The sequence below is a fragment of the Nipponia nippon genome, unplaced genomic scaffold (genome assembly GCF_047370975.1).
Source record: "Nipponia nippon isolate SJK-2023a ecotype South Korea unplaced genomic scaffold, ASM4737097v1 scaffold_12, whole genome shotgun sequence".
Taxonomy (NCBI): domain Eukaryota; kingdom Metazoa; phylum Chordata; class Aves; order Pelecaniformes; family Threskiornithidae; genus Nipponia; species Nipponia nippon.
The window spans coordinates 14,589,303-14,606,935 of record NW_028262313.1 but is presented as its reverse complement, the minus strand read 5'-3'; the positions used below and the strand labels follow the sequence as shown (position 1 = coordinate 14,606,935).

Genomic DNA, 17,633 nt, shown 5'->3' with positions numbered 1-17,633 from the left:
CTTGTTTTCTATGTAGACCCCCCCCCCCCCCCCCCCCCGGATTTTATCCTGGATGTTTCATGATGGATGTTGTCGAGTCTTTCCCTCTTTGTTGAAACATAGAGAAATTGTGCAGATTAAGCCATATTCATAATAATATCGTATATGTTCATTTGAAAAGTTCGTGTTGCTGTTAATTTGTAGCGCTGATCTTGAATTGCCAAGTTAAGCTTTGAGGCAGGCTTTCTTTGTAGTGTATATGCTAACATTTCCTCCTGACTAGTACACTTGGAATTTAAACATGGAATCACCTGCTGTGTTGTACTGCACTTTTGTTCGTGTAAGTTCTTGTATAAAAGAAATCATCCTGCTTTGGTCTTGTTTTATTCTTGAAAGTCTTAGCCTTAATACAAATTGAATGTCTTTTTACAAAGTTACAGTAAAAGCTTAAAACATAAATATAAATCATTCGTATCTGAATACTCACATAGTTATGCAGTTTGTCCACGTAAAGTAGCTTCACAGAAAAGAGTATTTTAATACACATGGAAACAATATGCCTTTGTCTTGCCAAATCTTGATGGAGCTTTTGTTCACCTTTTGTTTCTGTGAGTTCTGTGTTAGCATATACAGGTGGCTTTTTTCCTTCTGTGAGATAAAACTAAGCATAGGATGCTGAATTGCCTTTATTTAAGGACGCAGCTCTTTTGAAAATGAGGAAGAGTTGCTTTAAAATGCAAAAGTAGCAGTGTAGATGACTTCCCTATCTGGAAATTACTATAAAGACTATTACTTTCCAATAGTATTCTAGCCTAGTATCTACAATATTGGTACTTTAAAGCTTGTATTGTCTTTTTGCAGATAGGCTTTTGCTTCAGCTGCTATAGGGACATGCTGTAAGAAATAGGTATTTACAGGTCCTCTAAATGTCGGGTTTTTTGGTTGTTGCTGAGAATTGCATTGATAAGGAGTGGAGCTGAAACAATACAAGGCTGTGTGCGTGGTCACTATTGTTCTCGGTCGGAAAGGCTGGGGTTTAAGGAGCTAACCTGGCTGTACAGAACCTGTGCTCTGCACCCTCCAATTTTAAGATTAATTTTCATGGTAGTGCTTCAGCCTTTTCACTCACTGAATGCATCAAATATGTTTAAGTCTACCAGAAATAAGGTGTTTCCAATAAATTGCTACTTATTATGACTTTTTTAAAAATATGGCTAAATACAAAGAAAGTATAATGATAAAAAAAAGAGTTGCGAGGCTTTTGAACCTATTTCAGGGAAACGCTGTCTTTAGTGTTGTATGTTACGTTTTTGTTTTTTAAACTATAATATTAAATGCAAGAAAAATAAAAAATAGCCTAGCCTGATCTATCTGCTGCTGAAACTGAGCATTTCTTTTGTGTGTCACCTTTAAATTGCTAATCTAGCTCTGTGTGTGCTCTGGCTTTTATGATGGGGATCATGTAGCTGATTATGTCAGTGTGTTGAAAGTATGTGAACAGATTTAGTGATCATGCTCAACTATATGATGCTGAGCTTATCTGGAGCATGAGAAATGTGTGATCAGCAGCCTTAATCATCTTTTTATAGTGAGTCAATGTACCCCAATGTTTATGGGGACATTTCTTCACTGGCACACAGTCCTGACATAAGCAGGGCTCTTAAATCTAACATTAAATTATTCATGTACTTTATTATAAAAAAAGAGAAACATTACAAAATGGCACCTATTTGATGAGGCAGTATATATCAATGGATAAAAAACCCTTGTAATTTAGGTTGACCAGTAAAATAGGTGATGGAATTCATTATCTTCATTGCAGAGATTACAGTAAATTTGCTACTGTTTTATGTGATCTGATGTTTTTCACATTCATATTTATAAGTTTTCTTTCATAAGTAGTACTCTGCGCACTGGCAAAAGGCTTGTGTTTTGAGAAAAAATTCAGGAATAAGTAGCATGTGAAATGGAACATGTATTGATGTAAAATAAGTGACCATAAAACTCTTGAATTCACAGATGAACACTTCTGTACTTGATATTTTGGATCTAGAGTATACAAAGGTATAATTGAGCTTTTAATCCCTTTAATAGTTGACATCTTAATCTTCTAAAATAGGTTTGTAGTATAACTTGGAATGTAAAGTCGGGAGGTCTTAAAGGTGAATTTTTTTTTTTTGTACTTAAAATGAAATTCCAGTTTTTCAGGTTTTTCTAGTAAAGTTGACCTTAACCCTAAACCTTAACCCTAAAACCTTCGTCCTGCTTATGATTTACAAGTAACTTATCTAGAGATTAAACAGATTGTCAGGACACATAGATTTTATTAGTGTTTTATTTGCTCTGTGTACCCGATACCTGAGCTCTGCCTTAGTTTCCCTCTATCGAAGAGGGAGAGAGACTGGTGGTTATGAGCACGTTTGGCTTCTTGGATGAAACCGGCATCTATGTACAAAGGACCACTGTCGAACAGTTAACTGTCCTGCGAGCTGTGCAGCCGGGGCGGCTTAGCTGCCGTCTCCGCTTGAAAAGTTTGCGGTAGTTGCTGAGGTGGGGAATGAGTTCGAAGAGCTCGTCCCCGAGAGTCCCCTGCTGCGGGAAACTTGTGGCCGGGTAGTACATGAAATAAAGGACCTGCTGAGGTTGAGCTGATGGCTTTGTAGGCGAGGACGTGGTTCTGTTACTGGGAAGTCTGCTGGGTTTGCTGGGTCCGGTACTGCTTTACTGGCAATGGGAAAGGAGCAGCAGTGAATCACTGCCGTTTGGCTGGTGGTTTTGTTTCCCACCAGTTATTTATTTGGGATATTTTCAGGATATCCTGACTGCAAGAGGTAACTTCTCACGTTACATGGAAGATGAAGCGTCCCTCTGAAGGGAAATGCAGCCATCCCCTGGCTTCTGGTGGAACTGGTCCAGAGTAGCTTGCGCTTTCCCCCAAGCTGATGGAGAGATGCAGTGACATTGCATAGGGGAAATTAGATAGTATTAGAATTGGAGTACTGGCATGTGACCAACATATGTGGGTGTAATGCAGCCTGGCTTAGCGCACGAGTTAAGGGTGTGCCGATGTATGTGCACGCGCATGCCTTTGTCGACCTGCTTTACATTTTCTTTCATGACACTTCCGGCGTTGGGGTTTAGAATATGGATTCCTTTTGTCAAAATGAGCATGAAAGGTGTTACAGCAAGTTTATTCTCTGCTAGTGAAATTGTATTCATATTTGTGGTTGTGTTGACTAGGTGGGGACAGAGACCTAGGTGACAATATTTATGTGGGCAGGTGAGCAGTTTCAGCAAGTGAATCGGAAAAAAGGACAAAGTGAATAATACCGAGTTGGAAAAGCGGTATTCCTTGGTATTGTAGCTATGTATTGATGGCCACGTGTTAAAAACAAACAAAAACCAGTGACTGACATAAGCAGAAGTTAAGAATTGAAGCACTACTTCAGAGAGGGTGAGGAACAGTTCAGAATTTGGTTATATATAACAGCTTTGAGGTGTAAAGGAATATGTGTCCCAATTATTGTTCACGGGCAGCATCGTCTCATACGTGAAGAACTAAAAGGAGAATTCTTTCTGGTTCACACTAGCAATGTCATTTATATTGTTTTCCAAAGTTGTGCACATCTTCTGTTAACATGAATGGAAGAAACATTTGTGGAAACTCTGGAGATTGAAGTACTATGATGGACATCTACAAAGAACTGAACAATGCAAAAATACTATTTTCAAAAATACTATGACATAGGATTACTCTATAGCCCTATGTCATGTGAGAATGATTGTTAGCTGTTTTCTGAAAAGTTAAACGTTCAGTTAAGTGTTTTTAGTCTCCAATATGCCATGTTTAGAATGAAGTAAAATTAAAACCAAACACTTAATGCAGAATAATCCATTTGCAAACTTAGTGCCTTCTATCCTTTTACATGGAATAGTGTGTTGATATTTTAAAAGGAAACTATCCTTTGCATATGTTCATAAATAACTGACTAATAACTAACTAAACAAATGCTATATTCCAAATATATTGCTATCAAAGGGTTTGCAGCAGTCTGTCTATCCTGAGTCATGTGGTTGTGAAATTTCTCCGGTAGGAAATGCTTTGCAGTAATGGCAATCAGTTACTGTGCAGAAAAGGAGAATAAATTCTTAATTCTCTGGAGTAATCAGTGTTAGTTTTAGCTGCTTATATAGGTTATATAGGTTAATGCTTTTGTGTCGTCTTTCAAATCTCTGATTTGCTCTGCAGTGAGCTCTTTGAATTTGTTCTATCCAATGATATATACTTAAATGGAAAAAGGTGTGTATGCGTAATTCATCAGATCATCTGCATTAGGCAGTTCTCTTTTGTGAGCTACCCTGTGTGTCTCTGCAGTCTTCATTGGTCATTTTTAGTAAATAAACCCTTTTGTTGGGCTCTTGAGCATTTGACAGACTACATGGTATTCACACCAAAACGGACTCGCCTGTCTTTGGCAATGTGCAGGTCACCCCACATATTTTTTAAAGTAATCTGACAATGCATGCAAACAGATGAATTGGGTGGGTGAGGAATAGAAGGGGCTTATATCTTATAAATAGAAGACTGCTTTTAATCCCAGCAATTTCATTTATAGAGTTCTTATTTGTGCCTGTTGATCTTACTTTTGCTTTTTACATAATAGGTATTTCAGTAGATTATTGTAAGTTCAAAATGTGAAATTTCATTGCAGTAATAAACTGGCAAAAACAAGGGGAAAAAAAACCCAAACCTAGTTGTTATGAGGTTTCCCAGTGCTAGTGATTTTTTCTGGGCAGACCTTTATAGGTGATGCTGTGGCTTACAGGTCCTCAAAATCACATTCTCCTTATACAGTGTTTTGTTGCAATATTGACCTTACGTTGTGACATGCTAAAGCATCTTTATTGAATTATCTTGAATATGTTACTCAGTCTATTGTGCCAGAATGTCAGTTCTGCCAGTTTGTCATTTTTGCCATTATTTCCTTTTTCTTGGGAAAAAAAATCTTGTTGTGCAATCACTTTGTGCTCGCTGGCTTTTCTAGTGTTATGCAGTATTTTCTGTTGAAGTTTAGATGGGGATACCTGTGGATTTTCATAAAGTACATGGTGAACATTGGGGTTTTAAAATAATAGACACTTATTCTAAATGGTAATAGTGGGAATTGTAGTGTAATAATGTGTAGCTATAACACTGAAGTGGAAGTGCACATCTATATTATTGCCGTAATAGTTTGTGCAGTGGTGACTGAGATTGTTGCAATATCTAAGTTGCAAAAATGTGTTTTTTCATGGAATGGACAAGTCACCCACACCTGTTACCTGACATGCTTAGATTTAAACTCTTTATTATGTAGGGGAAAAATATTTTGATTTAAAGTAGTTAATGCCCCCCTACATTCTCCCCAGTAAATTGTAATAAAGGAATGCTAAAACAACTGTGAGAAGTGACAAAGCAAGAGGAATGGTAGAGCAGACCTAGGCAGCAGAAAGAACAGGGGTTAATTACCAAACCCTAATGTCAGAATATTGTTTCCTTTTTTTTTTGCTGGCTTTTAAGCAATCAAAATTTTTCTGTGCAGTATATAGGGAAAAAAAAAGCCAAGACTCTGGAAAGGAGTTGTTTCTAAATCTGTTACAGGAATACGGTGGGATGTGTATTCTATGACCAAATCTTGAAGGTGCGGGTGCCATCTTAAACATATATAGGCTTTTGTCTCTAAGGAACCATTCTGTAAACTTAACAATTTCTATGTGTATGAAAACTAAGATTTAAAGGCACATTGGGTAGAACTGTAATCTGCTGGTGCATGCAAAATATTTTTCTTAGGTGTTTTGTAATGCACAGGAAGCATTAAGCTGCCTAGCTAAAATTATGACTTGCCTTTTGAACACTGAAGACCAAATATAAAGGGCAGAGAATAGGACCTGGAATGTCAGTCCAGCCTAAACTGTGAAACCTCTGGGTGACTGTTGTATTTTACCTTTTTGAACATCAAGGAAATAAAGTAGTTCTGCTTCTGTAGAAAAGCTACAAAGCATGTGTATTTGCCTTGCTTTTTCAGTTTTTAATAGTAGGAATCAATAGACTAACACCAACTTTGGCAAAAAGTCATTAGAGAACCATTTCTAATTTAGCATCATTAAACAATCTGAGTCTGCAAATTTAAGCTACAAATGGCTCAATGAATGTAAACCCTTTGTCAAATAGATAAATGTGGATGTGATACTGAGGCTCCCAGAGAGACTAAATACTGTTAGGAACAAAAGCTTTATAGCAATGACTGAGCCAAATATTGCTTTGTTTCTGTGGAAAACAAATTTGAATTAACCAGCGGGCTGTAATTATGCTGCAAACAGCTTGAGACCTCTGATAGTTTAGTTGTTTAAGAAGGAATTTTGAGGAGAATGTTTTCTGTGCGTGTAGCCTTGGGAAATCATACCAAAACGGTTCATGTTGCTCAGTCCTCTTCTGCTGGCTCTGTGGGACCTAATTTTGTGCTGCCTTTGGTCACAGTGTGGCCTTACTTTGAAGTGATACAAAAAGGTTCAAGTGATGTTGGGACTATCCTCGTTTCTGCGTTGTCCTCCTTTCCACCCAGATCCATTGCTGTTTGGAACAGCGATTGTGTCTTCAATCATCTGAGTGCTTCTAACAGCTTTCTTCGTTTCTGTTTGCATTCTGGGCTTGTGTGCTTGAGCAGAAACTTTTTGTCAAGTTGGTGATTGTGTGTTGATGTCTGAAGAGACTTGACTGTATTTTCATAAAAAAAAAAAATAAAAAAAATTAAAGGCTTGACTTTTAAGCACTAGTCTTCAAAACTTTGCTTCTAGAATAGCTTAAGTAGGTTACCTAGAGCCTGACTCTGGTTGAACAAGGTTTGGTGTCCCTGTCCTTCAAGTCAGTCTGTGGTGGTGGTGGTCCCCTCGTGGCCTTGCTGCCTTTGGTGACTGTGCTTGCAGAGCTGCTCAGGCTACGTTGCTTTGGTACTTAATTTCCCCTTCAGACACCTTCTTAAGGTGGTCATTTCAATGAGCATCTCATGCTGTAACTGTGTCCAAACAGCAGTTCAAGTTGGAGACCTCCCTGCCTCTGCTTGCTGCTCATCAGCATGCGTCCAGAAACGGTCTTTGTCCTTCCGTGCTGATTTTGGGCGTTTGGAAGCCCTATATCCTCTCCTGCTGCCCTTGGCCAGAGCCTTGTGAAGGTAACGTCCCACTTCTCACTGGTTTGCTGTGCTATATAGAGCCTGGTTTTCTGTTCTCCTTTTACAGAAAACCCTTAGTGAAGAGGAAAGGTGGAAAATGGATATAGGAACATCTATTTGTTTTTTAATTCAAGAAACAGTAAGCTTTATTTTATGCCTTTCTCCTGGAGTGGAGATTTAGAAGAGCTCAGTATCAAGTTAGCAGAACATTTAAACATTTGTTTAGTGTTACTGCTGTCCTTCTAATCTATAAACAAGGTCAGGTGTAAAAAGTGAGATAGGCAAACATAAACATCAGAGCATTGCCCAAGGTGAGCATTATTCTGCACTAGCTGCTGTAGCTACTTTTGAAAATCGTACCCACAGTAGTTAAAATGCAGTGTTAATTCACTTGAGGTAAAGGTTTGCAGATGTCTGGTTGTGGTGGCCCCTTTCAAGTAAACGGCATTAAAATGGCATTTTTAAGAAATGCGGTAACCTGATAAATGCAAAGTGTTTCTAGTCACATTATCAGCCTCTAGTTTATCTATTAAAAAGACAGCCTTTAAACTGCTCAGTAAAAACAGTCACATCTGAAGCTGATGGCATGGGACGAGTGGTCATAATAAGAAAGAAAGAAAAGCCATGATTCATCTCCTAATGCTTTGTATGTATCACAGGTCATTTTGGTCCTGCCTTCCAGCACTGTTCTTGTGTTCATCCTATTTTCAGATCTTTAGCAGCAGTCTGTATGCCCCCAAAGCAAGAATTGAAGTTTGCTGAACATGATGGTCTGTTAAGAGAGGAGTTAACTTGCTCTGTCAACCTATCGGAACAAAAATGACCTTTTGTCTTTGTTTTCTCTTCTAGCTGGAGTCATGTATCTATCTTAAAATGTAAACTTGCATTTCCTATAGAAACTTTTCTATTTTTGTATTTTTGTAATGAGAAACCATTAACAAATTACAAAACTAGCTAGTTTTACTCGGTTACTGATACCACAAAGGAATTAAGGTAGAAACTCCTGTTAAAAAATGGTAATAAAAAGATGAGGTGTTATTTTAGGGGAGGACAAGTGTAAAAGCAACTTCTTTGCCAGAATAAAGGTTTTCCTGTAATTGTATGGGTAGAAGATGCAGAGTGGAAGAAATGTGAAATACCATGGTTGTGTAATTTGTTCATCTACATTATATTAATATTTGAATTTCTTAGCAGAAGCATTATGAGATTTTCCTTTATACAATGCTGCCGTATCAGTTATGCTTACTGAGCTCCTAGGTGGCCATGTAATTTGGGGAATTCCTAGATTCATTAGTCACGAAGCTGGAACATCTGTTCATAATGGGAAGACAGTAAGATAGTCAATACTTAAATGACTTTTTGGCAGACTTAAGCAGACTAAAATACTTTTTGGCAGATTATGCATACAAAGTAAATAATTACTCTAGATCCAATAGTAAATGAAACTTTCATTGTATTTTACTGGCCTTTTCATTAATAGGTTTGTTAGCAAAATACATGCAGTATAGGATAGCCCTGTCGTAGACCAGATTTTTTTGATAGATCATAAAATAGTAAAGATTTATCTTGTAATAAGAATACCTTAATACAAACTTGAAATCTGGTTCGTTCTTTGCTGATGAATACCAGAGCACTGGCACATGCCAGGAGTGATTGCTGAAGATGCCATTTACCAGTGACCAGAACACTTGCAGTCATGGTTCATTGGACAGTAATTTGACAGACAAAATACGGTTATAATCCTTTCAAAAACAAGCTATTGAGCTTCACCAAATTAAGAATTCACTGTCTGGCCAGTATGGCTTTGGCAAGCTTTTGCTGAGTTATGTAAAGACTGTGGGTTTTAAATAAATCAGAGAACATGCACTCCAAAATATCTGTAGCTGTAGGCTGATCTCCTTACTTTGTTTTCAGAGACTGTGCACTATGCTCTGACGATTTCAAACAGATCGGTGCTTTACTGATGTAAATGAACAAATCCCCATTAAGAGTCATAGTTGCCTTGTTTCTGTTGCATCAGAATGAGTTTAATTTCTGAAGAAAACATAACAGAATATTGTTTTATTTCATTCCTGCCACTGAGTGCTATACAAAATGGCAACACCGTATTTGAATATTTTAATGGACAGTAAAACTTGTCTTAGTTTGCACAGATGCCTGCTTTCATGGGTCACCTGGATGTCTCTGAACTGTTTTAACAGGTTAATATTTTCTAAGTGCTTTAAAAAGCAATTTGCATCTGTGAATCATGTTGTAACTCCAGCCAGTTAAAAATATATATATATAGAAAGTTCCAGTACTTAAAGCATATTTTGAAGGAAGGTACAAATAGCAGTTATGCTAGAGGTGTGGACAGCTATGTTTGTCAGCAAGCTGTCAGCTTAGGATGGAGTGAATAAGGTTCAACTTCTGGGTCCGACTACAGGGTCTCGTATCCTGACCCTGGTCACAGGGTTAGTGGCTCTTCTGCTGTATACAAATTTCTGTTTTAACCTTTAAAGCCAGTTCACAGTTTCCGTAATTCACTGCATTTAATCTAGAGAGATTGCACACAGAATTGGGAGCAGTAATGGACGGATACTATAAATACTTTGGTCAGTCTGTGTGTTTTTTAAATTGCATATTTCGTATTCTTCTTAAACACTAAGCTCCCTAATGTTTGTGCCAGTCTAGATATGTACTCATGCCACTTCTCTATGTGTGGGTGCTAGCAATTAAACCTAGAAACTCATGAAGACCCATAGAGATGATTTTCACCTTCCAGTTGTCTTTTCATTAATAGAAGTCAGGTATTCTTGCTGTTAACCCACTACACTTTGTCCTGCGTTGTGACAAGATTTAGGGAATCTAAAAAGTACCTGACGAGTACTTAAAAGCTGCTGAACTTGTATCTTTCAAATCCATGAAATATTAAATACTACTACTGAATTGTTCCATTTGCACTTTTTCTCCACTAGGGTGGTGCTTAGCTATGGTTTTCCTTTGCCTGCAATACGAAAGATAAACCACAAACGCAAACCCAAAAAGTCAGTGTAGCTTCTTCACATTAGCTTGGCAAGAGTCTTGAACTATTGTGGTGTGGTTTTTTTTGTTTGTTTGTTTGGTTTTTTTCATAGCTCAATATTTGACTTATGGTCTTCTTTCTAGTTCTAAAGTAATTGCTAATTGCACAGATTGTCAAAGAGGGTGTCTAGGTACCTTTTAGCAGATGAACAAGATTAAAAGTAATATCTTTAGGGAGAAAATAAATGAAAGCAAATCTAGTGGGCAGTCATCTACAGAAAGAAAACTTAACTTTTACATCTCTCTTTAATGGTAAAAAGCAAAGCTATCTTCCTTCAAAATTGTCAGGAAGTTAGGAAATTAAGATATATAATTAATATCCATATAATGCACACTCCATATTTTATCGCTACAAAAATACCAGTTGGAAGTACTCGGAGGATTAACTTGGAGTCGTGAGAAAAGCATGTTTGGTTACAGTAGCTAGGAAAAAACTATGCTGTACTTCAGAGAATCAAGGTAAGGTTAGAAAGAAAATTCTGAGTGACAGCTTATTCTGGGATAGCAACAGCCTCCGATACCCTCTGAATTGCGAGCCACTGCTTCCCAGGGGTTGCAGAAAGAGTCAGGCAGCTCCTCCGCCCTGCTATTGCAATGTTAATATTCATTTCACATTAAACTCCACCGTTCCCTTGTTCTTAACGCACAGGGGTTCAACCCCCTCCAGACCAAGTGTATGCATTGAAAGTGGTGTTAATATCCCCATTTAGAGCAACTTGTTGTGAATTATCACTACACGTTATTGTAGTTCTAGCTGTCTCCAACTTTTTTTTTTTTAAACTGGTTAAAAATGCTACTGCTGCACTTCTTCTTTAATGATTTCTATTGATCAAAACAAAAAAATTAATTAGAAAATGAATTAGCTTTCTTCTTTGGTAGTATGCTTAATTGTGATATACTGTACTTACAATGAAGTAAAAAAATCAATATGTTTAGATTCATTAGTATCTAATTATTTAGAGTGCTTAGCAGACCTATGTTAATGAATGTAAATAACGCCTTTGGTAAGTGTCCAAACAGGACAGATGTACTTAACTGTGTTTTTGTTGGGAATTCGTTTGCATATAAAGCGTGTTACCCGTCTGTTCTGGGTGCGAATGGCAGTTATTTCTGAATATTCACTTTACAGCTCCCCAAACAGAAGTTATGTTCTGAACAGTTTAAAATTTCTTTGCAGGGCAGTTTGAAATTACTCTTGTTGTATATGATATAGTGCTTGGGTTTTGCTGGTTCTTTGTGTATTAGTATCAACACAGCGTGTAAGAGCTGTTGCATTTTCAGTTTGTATTTCAAAGACCGTTTTCTCTTATTGCGTGAAGATAAATGTTGAAACTGGTACAAAGCCAAGGACAAATTCATAATTTCTGGTCGCTCCGGGAGTGCTCTTTTCCTTTCGGTGAATGTCACAAGTCTGGGATTCAGGGGATCAGTGTGCTGTTGCCAGGTCTTATTGCTGACTTGCGTTGTAACTTCTGCCAAAACCAGCTCCTGAATGTCGCTTTCTGCATGATGGGAGAGGTACTCTGCCTTCCTGCAGTGTTACGCTGTAGGTAAAAAACATGGTGTAGTTAAAAAAAAAAAAACCAAAACCAAACCACCAACAAAAAAGCCCCCGAAACAAAACAACAAAACCGCTTCTTTTTTAAATTCGTCATAGTTGTTTAAATATAAAGCAAAAACCAGTATAGGAATAATATAATTTGGTTATCTTTAAGTTTATTCTTGTGGAGTCATATGCAGCCAAGTTAATGTTTGAGACTAGAACGGTAACATTTATGTTCTGGTGGATTTTTATAGTGTGGAAGTTTGCAGTTTTTAATGTCTAATTCGCATACGCAAGTTCCTGCATATACATAACAGCAAATGTGGAAGAGAAATAGTGAAAATCTCTTCTGCAAAAGAGCATCAAGTTGTGAGCTGCTGAGCTTCTATGTGTGATACAGGTATTAGACAACTGCCCATTATGTATTGAAAATCAGGTAGAGGAAATAACTGCTTATAGCCACACTTGGCGTGTCGAATGCATACTTAAGTATTGCAAATATTTTGAAATATATTGTGTCCTCTCTGTTGGCTGTGCAGTTGTAACAAGGCATCATATGCTATAGAGGACCTCTTAGGACGAAGCTTGGGAAGCTGTATGTAATGTGTCCTGTTCAGAAGAACTCTTCCATTATCACTGCCGTTCTTGGAATAAATGAATCATGGTCAAGGTCTTTGCCTTCATTTGTAAAACTTACGAAGTATGTGGCTGTCGGGAAATAAAGTAGCATGGTGTATGTGGCAAACATGGCAAAAAGCCCACTCCAAACAGCCAAGAAAGTTGGTTTACTTGTACGTTTCTTTTCCTAATGATTTCAACTGATGTGTACATCTTCCGTTTTCTTCTGAGTTTAGAGAAAGTCTTTTAAAAGCCCCTTCATATGATGGCTATCTGATCTGACATTTCAGGAAGATCTTTCAAGAACAAATACAGTCAGATTCGTGCTAGTTGCATCTGCGGTTCCTTCCCACCCACGCTTACAAGTCTCCCTGTGTTATTTTATATTTCTTCTTAAAGACGTACAAATTTAGAGATTGGATGTCCTTTCAAATTATGTTAGACTCTTCCCTTGATGTGATTGTATTAAAACTAAAGCAAACAAACAAAACCCCACAACCCTCTCCCCCCACAACCCCAAAACACCCTAGAACAAAGTGAACAAAAATATTTTGGGTCATGAGCTAGCAACTGCTTTGCTGCCGTGTTACAGTGTTGTATGCATTTGATGGATGCTAAAGGTAGTTTGGAGAGCACCTTTCTAAGGTACACCCTGTAAAACTTTATTTAAATGAGACTCTGGATTTGTTTTATAAAATAGAGATAATTCTGTTTCAAAAATGACACAATTCTTGCGTGCTGCAGTACATCCACATTTATTAATTTTTTTCAGATGTCTGAGTAATGGGTTGCTACATTAGAAGTCAAAGCTATTTAGATGTACCCCTATTCCTACAATCTGTTGTTATGTCTGTGTGCATAAAATCTCACTGTTTCAAACCCATGTACACTGTTGAATGGTGAATTTGTTTTGAATATGTTTTTGTAGCTGACCTTATGTACTCATGGGTTTGAACAAGGCACGTCAGTGCTAGCAGGGTACTGTGTGAGTTTCAGAAACTGCTCTACGTAGTCCGTGTACCAAAGAAGGTGGGAGTAAATGTTGTTTTAAAAAAGAAACCTTTTTTTGGGAAAAAAAATTATGAAAATTATTTTTCATCCTCAAATTCCAAATTTCTCCTTACATAGTGATTGCAGTCAAAATTGGGGGGGGGGGCAGCAGAATTTAAGCATATTCTTGTCACTTATTTAAAGTAACTTCTGAAACTAGCTTGGAGGCCAATGTTTTAACCTGCACGTTTAAAATTTGGAAACCTTTTTGTATCTGAGATTTGCAGCAATTATGTCAAACTTCTGCGAATCTTTTTTTGAAATATGGAATCTTTATTAATAATGAAGATGCCTTCATCTGTGGATTAACAGCTTGTGTTTGCTAATTAATATTGTGTATATATGCATTATACAGCTATGCATGCTAATAGGTAGTACATTAGATCACGGAAATTACAGGAACTAGTTATTGTTAATATTTCTGGAGATGAAATTTATTTACATTTTATAATAATCACAGGTTAGGGTAGTTAGAAACTCATATGCATATCTCTTTATGTAAACCTAATTTACATCTCAAGATTAAAATGGAAGGCTAATAATAGTGCAGTAATTCTTTAACAGTTCTACCTAAAATTAGCCCTTCCTATCTAGATTTGGACAGTAATGGCTTAGAATCAAAAACATAAGTATTGACTTCACGCTAACAAATCTTAAATTAAAATTATGAAGTGGTTGCCCGCAGTAGCGAAATACTGGATATCATGTCCTAAAGGAGTTCTTCCAGTTGTGTGTTTCTAAAGATAGCTTAAAGTTACAGGTTGAAATTCCACTATGTATATTTTCTATTATTATGTTCATACTTAAGCAAGGTAGTGTAAGCCATAAGAATGAAATTACTGAACTTTAATATTACACTTCGAGTTTCAATCTTTTAGCTTTCCTTGGCCATCTGGTAAGATACTTGATTTTGAAAACTGGATGAAACCCCTGCAAGCATCCTACAATACTTGAAACCCACATAGAAATAAAATAGTGGGCAAGTGTCTTAATCGGGGAGGTGGGGGTGGAAGGAAAAGGAAAAAGTTATTAGCGGAAAATGAAGTTTTTGAAGTGACACTGTTTTAGAGACTGTTAACGCTTCGCTTTTGTAGATTAGCTGAAGGGGACCACTAAGGACTGATTCTGTCGCCTGCTGATTTTTGACTTACAACCTCTACGCTGTTACACTTCATCCCAGAAGACTGTGGTTTTAATACACAAGAGCACTGAATGAAAATGAGTTTGGTCTTAAGGTTTCTTTGTTCTAATCTTCTTAGATCTCTGGTGGAAGAGGAGGATCCTCATATGAAAGTATCTCTTGGTAGCAGCGATATGGGCATCTCTGCCCATCTACAGTCTTCTAAGACAGGGACCACAAGATTTTTCACCAGCAATACTCACAGTTCTGTGGTATTACAGGTAATTAAATATTCTTGTGTTAGTATTGATCTGTACTGAGAATTTTGGCTGCTCTGAACAATGTCCCCACTCAATAGACTATCAGACTAGTAATTCCTAAAAAGCTTCAAAAAAAAAAAGGCATGTTAGTGTGCTCTGCTGGCAGTGCCCACAAGCAAGCATGGCTTGTAACTTCTTTTCCTGTGAGTTAAAGGTTTGACTTGTAGCAACAGCTTGGAAAAAAAAAACCAAAAACCTGACCTTTTCCTTGGGTTGTATCCCTGTCCACTCTCAATTTCTAAGAGGTAATATCATTTAAACTATTAAGTGACAGCTGTATCAAAGAAGCTCACTTGAATATAATCATGTAATTATGTTAGGCAAACACTTGTACCATCTCCTGTGTGAAAGCTGCCTTAGGGATGTGAATGAGGAGAGCTCCATGCTCCTTCACCTCCCTAAGATGGCAGAGCCCTGCCGGGTTTAGTGTACCACCCTGTGCTGGTCTGACTATATGGCACTACCATATGGTAGAATGGATAAAAATATTATCTAATGGATAAAAATGTTATCCTCTCTGAAGCTTTAAGAATTTAAAAGTAAAGTAATTTTATCTTCTCATTTCTGCTGGAGCTTTTACATGCTCTACACAGTCAAGCTTACAACTTGCATATCTCTTGCTACTTTCCAATGCAGTCTTTCTCAGGAGTGCAGATAATTTCTGTATGGCATGACTCCTTGGGGAACTGTCATTTATGTTTTTTGGTTTGCTGCTGTGGTGGGTTGACCCTGGCTGGATGCCGGGTGCCCACCGAAGCCACTCTTATCACTCCCCTCCTCAGCTGGACAGGGGAGAAAAATATAACGAAAGGCTCGTGGGCTGAGATAAGGACAGGGAGATCACTCAGGAATTACTGCCACGGGCAAAACACACTTGGGGAAATCAGTGTAATTTATTACCGATCAAAATCAGAGTAGGATAATGAGAAATAAAAACTAAATCTTAAAACATCTTCCCCCACCCCTCCCTTCTTCCCAGGCTCAACTTCACTCCCAATTTCTCTACCTCCTCCCCCCAGCGGCGAAGGGGGATGGGGAATGGGGTCAGTTCATCACACGCTGTCTCTGTTGCTCCTTCCTCCTTAGGGGGAGGACTCCTCACACTCTTCCCCAGCTCCAGTGTGGGGTCCCTTCCACAAACTTCTCCATCCTGAGTCCTTCCCACGGGCTGCAGTTCTTCATGAACTGCTCCAGCGTGGGTCCCTTCCACGGGGTGCAGTCCTTCAGGAACAGACCCCTGCAGGGTCACAAGTCCTGCCAGCAAACCTGCTCCAGTGTGGGCTCCTCTCTCCATGGGTTCACAGGTCCCCCCCAAAATACACTATACCAGAGGCGCTACCACCATTGCTGATGGGCTCGGCCTTGGCCAGCGGCGGGTCCGTGTTGGAGCCGGCTGGCACTGGCTCTGTTGGACACAGGGGAAGCTTCTAGCAGCTTCTCACAGAAGCCACCCCTGTAGCCCCACTGCTACCAAAATCTCAGCACGCAAACCCAATACAGCTGCCTAAATAGATTGCCTAAGTTATTGGAGCTAATACTCACTTTTTCATTTGCACTCTGTTCTTTTCTGTGCGACAAATTTGAATGTTCTTTTCTACTTACCTTTGCAGTTTTAAAAATAAAGCCTTGCTTTAAGATACCTTAAATTTTAAACCATGCGGGCTGATGCGAAGATATCTCCAAGTGTTAAATCTATAAAGACAATATTTACATTCTTGTTAGTACTAGAAAAACATCAAACATGCACAGTTGAAGGAAATTGTTTATGTTTGAGCTTCTTTTCTGCAGTGCATGAAGGAGCTGAGTATTCCACCCATCCTCTGGTATCCCCAACCGGGCATATCTTTAGAGGAAAATCTTACTCTAGGATGCTGTTGTAGTTGACTTTCCTTTTTATTACACTTAGCCATTATAAGTAATTCAGAAAAGATCAGCTATATAATGTGAGCTTATTTTGGAGTTTTTGCCATGTAAATTTTGGTAATAAATTTGATAATCACAGAACCGGGTGACAGCTTTCCTTTCAGGCCCCAGTATTTTGCAGCCTCTTAGGCTGCAAAGCACTTAAACTGATGTGGAACAGAAAGATATCTAGAATGTATGTATTTCCAGAAAGGGTAGGTCCAAAAAAGGTATCAGTCCCTACCTGAAACAATTGCTGGAGTGCAACGTTACAAAACAAGCTGCTTCTTGAAAATAAGTTAATTAGCAGAATGAAGCTACTTCCTAAGGCCCAGTGTGCTTTGTGTTCTTCAACCATTTCTGGAAAATAATAATTATTCTGCTTGTTTTCCAATGAATAATTATCACTGAATATATTAGAGGTAATGGTTGTAAGATGACAAATTATTTCTTAGTGACTTTTTGGAACTACAGTACATGTGTACATAAAAGTAAGTAAGTATTTACACAAGGCAAACAAAAGACACTTCTACTCTCGTCCCAAATCTTTGCATTGTGCTCTTCTTGCAGGGTTTTGACCAACTGCGCGTGGAAGGTTTGCTCTGTGATGTGACGCTTGTTCCAGGAGATGGTGACGAAGTGTTTCCTGTTCACAGAGCAATGATGGCTTCTGCAAGTGATTACTTCAAGGCTATGTTCACAGGTGGTGTTTTTGTTAAAATAATGCCGACTGCTATCTCAAAATTGCCATTGTTTGGACACTCAGACACATTTTAATTGTTGTGTGTGAATCAGCCCAGGACTGCAGACAACTCTATGTAGTTGTTCTC

At 38.2% G+C, this 17,633-nt stretch overlaps 1 protein-coding gene across 13 annotated transcripts in view; it reads left to right on the top strand.

Moving 5' to 3' along the window:
• KLHL13 (kelch like family member 13) overlaps positions 1-17,633 on the top strand; it is an 87,070-nt gene that overhangs the window by 49,542 nt on the left and 19,895 nt on the right. For all 13 annotated transcript variants that reach the window (XM_087748959.1, XM_087748964.1, XM_087748957.1 and 10 more), the window contains 2 exons: positions 14,721-14,862; positions 17,374-17,506. In XM_087748959.1, the coding sequence (XP_087605085.1) occupies positions 14,721-14,862; positions 17,374-17,506 (275 nt within the window). The remainder of the gene's footprint in view (positions 1-14,720; positions 14,863-17,373; positions 17,507-17,633) is intronic.